The sequence below is a fragment of the Alligator sinensis genome, unplaced genomic scaffold, assembly GCF_000455745.1.
Source record: "Alligator sinensis unplaced genomic scaffold, ASM45574v1 scaffold189_1, whole genome shotgun sequence".
Classification (NCBI taxonomy): domain Eukaryota; kingdom Metazoa; phylum Chordata; order Crocodylia; family Alligatoridae; genus Alligator; species Alligator sinensis.
The window spans coordinates 314047-320547 of NW_005843009.1; the positions used below are offsets into that span (position 1 = coordinate 314047).

At 46.1% G+C, this 6501-nt stretch overlaps 1 protein-coding gene across 4 annotated transcripts in view; it reads right to left on the reverse strand.

The window, feature by feature from the left end:
• SPPL2B (signal peptide peptidase like 2B) overlaps positions 1–6501 on the reverse strand; it is a 126127-nt gene that overhangs the window by 14498 nt on the left and 105128 nt on the right. For all 4 annotated transcript variants that reach the window (XM_025193057.1, XM_025193056.1, XM_025193055.1 and 1 more), the window contains one exon: positions 2572–2649. In XM_025193057.1, coding sequence (XP_025048842.1) covers positions 2572–2649 — 78 coding nt within the window. The remainder of the gene's footprint in view (positions 1–2571; positions 2650–6501) is intronic.

The window sequence follows — 6501 nt, forward strand, 5'->3', positions numbered from 1 at the left end:
GCAGAGCTCATCCAATTGGCTGCTACCCCTTTTATGCTCTGCATGGGGCTGAATGCCACCTGGGGCAACCAGTACTGTTATCTTGCCTAAAGCCGCAGGCCTTGGCCCCAGTCCCAGCATGCGGCTTATGGTGTGGCTGTTCCCAGTGTGGCTGCAGCCAGCCAGACTCACAATGTCACCAGGAAGTGAGGGGAACAGCGCAGCACCCAGCCTGCTGGAGCCACACCAGGAACAGCCTTACTGGAAGCTGTGCTTACCAGCCAGGGCCTGAGCCCAGGCCCAGGCCAGCAGAGCTGCTCTGCTCCCTTTGCTTCCAGCTGCAGCTGCTTCTCCTGCTGCTCCCGCGTGGGGAAGCTTTATCCAGGTGGCTCCTGCCCAGCATGTGGAGCTCCAGCTCCCAGGTGGCTGCTCATTGTACTGGGCAGGTAGAGTGGGTGGAAGGCAACTGGTAGCTGGAGGCAGGGCTCCACACACTGGGCAGGAGCTACCTGGCTAAAGCTCCTCCCTTCTCCGAGCAGTGCAGCGGTTGGAGCTGGAGGTGAAGAGAGCAGAACAGCCCTGCCAGTCCAGGCCCCAGCCAGCTCGCAGCTTCTGGTGGGGCTATTCTCAGTGTGGCTGCAACTGGCCAGGTGTTGTTCCTCTCACCTCACCTCCAGTGGCAGCTCCTCCTCCTGCCTCTGCTGCACTGCTTTGGGCGGGGAGGAAGCTTCAGCTAGGCTGCTCCCTGTGGAGGTGAGGGGAGCAGAGCACCATCCAGCCAGCTTCAGCCACACTGGGAACAGCCCTGCCAGAAGCTGCATGCTGGCTGAGGCCTGGATTGGCGGAAGCATGGTGTGGGCTACCATGGTGGGAGTGGGTACTGCTCAGCCCCATGTGGAGCACCATGGCAGCCACGGCCTGGATCCAGCCTGTGGGCTGCATTTTGCCCACCCATGCTTTAAGCTCTGTCAATATCCAGATTGGTGCTGAGGGACACCTAAACTCTACTGACGTTTCAAGCCATTAGGTGTCCATAGAGCACCCCTAAAGGCTTGAGTGAGTTCAGGCTTTTACTACAGGAAGCAACATGCTCTCCTGTACAACCTCCAAAAGCCCTGCAGTGATGGACCAGTCATGATGGAGAAAGAACTAGTCCAGCCATGAATCTACATGCAAGTGGTTGTAGCCTGATGGTTGCCTTGCACTTGGGTTGAGACATGGGTGCAATTTGGCAGCTGCTACTGTGACTGAGCAGTCTTATTCAGGATCCCCTCTACTCACACTACATGGGAAAGGGAGAAGAAAAGGTGCCCTAAACCTAGGCAGCCTTCCTCAGCTACTCTCAGACATGGCTGGTGGTGGTAGAACAACTAAACTTTTATACAATAGGTTTGCAGTTAGATGACTTGCCCAGGAAGGGGGAAGCCAGGGTTCTAGGCTATCCAAGAGCCTGATGGCTGATGGCTCACATCAATATCTCCCATTTTCAGAAAAGTGCCCAAATCACCAAGGCTCTTGAGTGAAGGCACCCTCTTTTTGTTGGAACCGGGCCACTAGAGATCCAAGAATGTAAGATACATGGAGCCAGGAGAACAAGAAAAAACAAACCCAACTCTCTACTTCAGTGATAAGGGCGCTCCCTTGGAAGTGGAGGAGACCTAGATATGTGATTAGGTCTGAATTTAATGCTGCTCCCAATGAGTTCAATGCTTCTCCTCTAGGAAATCAGAGGTGACTACAGGAAGCAGAATTGAGACACACTTCTGTGCTCAGCACTTCCTTGCTACAGGCACTCCCTGCTTATTGCCTTGGTTAGGGATGTCAAACTCAGCCCCTTGGGTGGGGTGGGGACTGTGGGGCTCCTTGGAGGCCAGACCTGGAACTGGAAGCAGGATCGTTAGGGGTAGAGCCCACAGCAGGCAAAGAACTGCAGGGGTTATGACACATGTCCCCAACAGACCTCTGTACTCTGGCTTTTGGTTGACCATCTTGCCCTACTCCACAACTCCTGGACCCTCTAGGACAGATGCCACAATTCTATGGGCTAGATCTGGCCTGTGGGCCAAAATGTTTGATATCCTTGGATGAGATGATCTGGATCACCCTTTGAAGACAACTACTTTCACTACTGACTGTCCCTTTGGATTTTGCTCCTCAGGCAAAGTGCCTAATTTTTAGATATTCCAAGATCCCAAGTACAAAACTGATTTGGATCTGGCCACTCAACTTAATCAACTCAGAGCTGTCCAAAATCTGACTAATAAAGAAAGCTTAGTGATAGTCATAAAAAAACTACAGGCTCCATATGTATCCCAAACATTCATGAATCACCTGTAAAACAACATGGGAATTCTGGCAAGGGCATAAAACAACAGCAAAGAGCATAATTTTACTTGGGACAAACATAGGAGCTCAGAATGGTAAAACAGCAGATAAATTGGGACTGAACGGTCCAGCCTCAAAACTGGTGGAGAGTTTTTATTTTTTTTTTAACTGTTTCAATGCTTGATTTTAAGAGTAAGGTATAAAGCAAGGTAAATTAATATAGACACTCTGGCTTTACTTTCGTAGAAACACCAGCATCATACATACCTATAGTGCAGGCTACAAAATAGACTCTGGAGGATTGCACCTGGATATCAAATCTATGGCAGTAAGCTACCAGTAAGCCTAAAAGAGTAAAGAAAAAATAGATTTTTAAAGGACATATATGAGTACATACATACACATACACAAATTGTAAGATGGTAGAATCATAAAAAATAGGCCTGGAAAGGACCTTCAAATGTCACCTATCCCCTTCTTGAGGCAGGATCATATCTATACAAAACAAAATGTAAAGCCCAAAACTGCAAACGATACTCTAAACGAAGCCTAAGTAGTGTTAAATAAGGAGGTGCTGTCACCTCTCATATCTTACCTAATGTTCCTATTGATGCAGCACAACCCATTTGCCTTTTATGCAGCTGTGTCACACTGCAGACTAAAATACTGAGTCTGTGGTCCACTAAGATTCTGAGATCCTTGCCCATAGTGCTGCCTTTTAGAGAGTTGTCACCCATTTTGATAAAGAGACTGAATAGCATTGTAGTACTTTTAAGATAGCCTACAGACCATGATTTCTTGGTGCCCTTGATGTTCGACTTATGGCTAACAGTCTATTTTCTACCGTGCTGATATATTCAAGCAAGTGCACAGCTCAGTTTATGGATTGCACAGAAGTTATATATGCTTCTACTATACTGAGCTTGCACTGAGAGCTTAATAAATTTGATATCAGTGGTTCTAAATTTTTTGGGGGTCATGTACCCACTTTTGTGTGTTTCACTACTTTGTTCACTTATAATTCTATGTTACGGTTAAAAAAAACTCAATACTTTTTGTCACTATAGCCACACTGTAACATGTAAGATCGCAGAATGCATTCTTGTTTCTTTGATTTTGTTTCTTCTGTTTTTCAGTCCCTTATGTACCCTTTAAAAGCTTGCCATGTACCCTTTTACACAAAAGATTTTGCCTGTGGGCTATAGCCACTCAGAAACTACAAGCCCCTCCCTGTTTCTGGAGGAGGGGCACTAAGTGTGTAGCAAGTGATTTTATCACAAAAAAATGGGAGGGGGGTGTGGATCAAAAGTTAATAATGTGTGCTCCAAGGGGGCACAAAGAGCAGAGTATACTGGCCAGCACCCACTGGCTCTCAAACTATCAGAGACAAGATATTGGGTTAGATGGATGAATGGTCTGACCCAGTATGACACTTATGTTCTCAGCGTGTATGTACCCTACCTCTCTATGGACTCAGACCTTCTAGTGGTGGAGAGGCTTGTGCATCCTAACAATCCTCAGAACTATGTTATCCAGAGTCTCTCACTCCTGGCAAGGTCACCCATGACAAACAGGCCAGAGGGGAGGTTCCAGACAAACCACAGTCCAATCCTAAGTCCTCAATGGTGGATCAGGTGGAAGATGTCAAAGTCTCAACAGCTATAAAGATAGGAGAAGACTGCAGCCAGATGGAGGTCTCTTGTTGTCTAGGGTTTTCTCTTGCCACTGGGCCGAGATCTCCACTGCATCAAGATCATGTGGTTGCTGTTTCCATGCACCAACTTCCTCATGTTAAATAAAGTCATGTGTAGGCTTCTACGACAAGAAGCAACATGCTCGTCTGTACCAACCTCCAAAAGCCCTGTGGTGATGGACCAGTACTGATGGAGACAGGAGTAGTCCAGCCATGAATCTACATGCAAGTGGTTATTCACAAAATTATTCACAGATTCATAGACTGTAAGGCCGGAAGGGACCTTGGAAGATGATTGGGTCCAGTCCCCTGCACCAAGCAGGAAATGGCCTGATGACCATCTTGCACCTGGGTTGAGACAGGGGTGCAATTTGGCAGCTGCTACCGTGGCTGACTTGTCCTATTCAGGATCCCCTCTGCTTGCCCTACATGGGGAAGGGGCTAGAAAAGGTGCCCTAAACCTAGGTGGTCTTATCTGCTCCTGAAAACATTATAAGAAGAAAATTATTTCACAATATGGATCATTCAAACCTTGATAGATAACCAAGGCAACGGATGACCAAAAGAACTGCTATCGTCTCTAGGGAACTACTGAGTTACACTGACATTACAGTTCTGAGTGAGTTCTGACACAAGATGACTGGATAAGGGTCAGCTGAGGGAAGAGGGTGGAGGCTACACCTTCTGAAAGAGGAAACTGGCCCAGGACAGGCATGTTTACAGTGTTGGCTTCACTATCAAGAATCAGCTCGTCAGTCAATTTACAGAGCTCCCTGCAGACATTAACAAACGTCTTGTGACCCTTGGTCTTGGATTCACAGATTGAAAAAATAGATTTTTAAAGGACATATATGAGTACATACATACACATACACAAATTGTAAGATGGTAGAATCATAAAAAATAGGCCTGGAAAGGACCTTCAAATGTCACCTATCCCCTTCTTGAGGCAGGATCATATCTATACAAAACAAAATGTAAAGCCCAAAACTGCAAACGATACTCTAAACGAAGCCTAAGTAGTGTTAAATAAGGAGGTGCTGTCACCTCTCATATCTTACCTAATGTTCCTATTGATGCAGCACAACCCATTTGCCTTTTATGCAGCTGTGTCACACTGCAGACTAAAATACTGAGTCTGTGGTCCACTAAGATTCTGAGATCCTTGCCCATAGTGCTGCCTTTTAGAGAGTTGTCACCCATTTTGATAAAGAGACTGAATAGCATTGTAGTACTTTTAAGATAGCCTACAGACCATGATTTCTTGGTGCCCTTGATGTTCGACTTATGGCTAACAGTCTATTTTCTACCGTGCTGATATATTCAAGCAAGTGCACAGCTCAGTTTATGGATTGCACAGAAGTTATATATGCTTCTACTATACTGAGCTTGCACTGAGAGCTTAATAAATTTGATATCAGTGGTTCTAAATTTTTTGGGGGTCATGTACCCACTTTTATGTGTTTCACTACTTTGTTCACTTATAATTCTATGTTACGGTTAAAAAAAACTCAATACTTTTTGTCACTATAGCCACACTGTAACATGTAAGATCGCAGAATGCATTCTTGTTTCTTTGATTTTGTTTCTTCTGTTTTTCAGTCCCTTATGTACCCTTTAAAAGCTTGCCATGTACCCTTTTACACAAAAGATTTTGCCTGTGGGCTATAGCCACTCAGAAACTACAAGCCCCTCCCTGTTTCTGGAGGAGGGGCACTAAGTGTGTAGCAAGTGATTTTATCACAAAAAAATGGGAGGGGGTGTGGATCAAAAGTTAATAATGTGTGCTCCAAGGGGGCACAAAGAGCAGAGTATACTGGCCAGCACCCACTGGCTCTCAAACTATCAGAGACAAGATATTGGGTTAGATGGATGAATGGTCTGACCCAGTATGACACTTATGTTCTCAGCGTGTATGTACCCTACCTCTCTATGGACTCAGACCTTCTAGTGGTGGAGAGGCTTGTGCATCCTAACAATCCTCAGAACTATGTTATCCAGAGTCTCTCACTCCTGGCAAGGTCACCCATGACAAACAGGCCAGAGGGGAGGTTCCAGACAAACCACAGTCCAATCCTAAGTCCTCAATGGTGGATCAGGTGGAAGATGTCAAAGTCTCAACAGCTATAAAGATAGGAGAAGACTGCAGCCAGATGGAGGTCTCTTGTTGTCTAGGGTTTTCTCTTGCCACTGGGCCGAGATCTCCACTGCATCAAGATCATGTGGTTGCTGTTTCCATGCACCAACTTCCTCATGTTAAATAAAGTCATGTGTAGGCTTCTACGACAAGAAGCAACATGCTTGTCTGTACCCACCTCCAAAAGCCCTGTGGTGATGGACCAGTACTGATGGAGACAGGAGTAGTCCAGCCATGAATCTACATGCAAGTGGTTATTCACAAAATTATTCACAGATTCATAGACTGTAAGGCCGGAAGGGACCTTGGAAGATGATTGGGTCCAGTCCCCTGCACCAAGCAGGAAATGGCCTGATGACCATCTTGC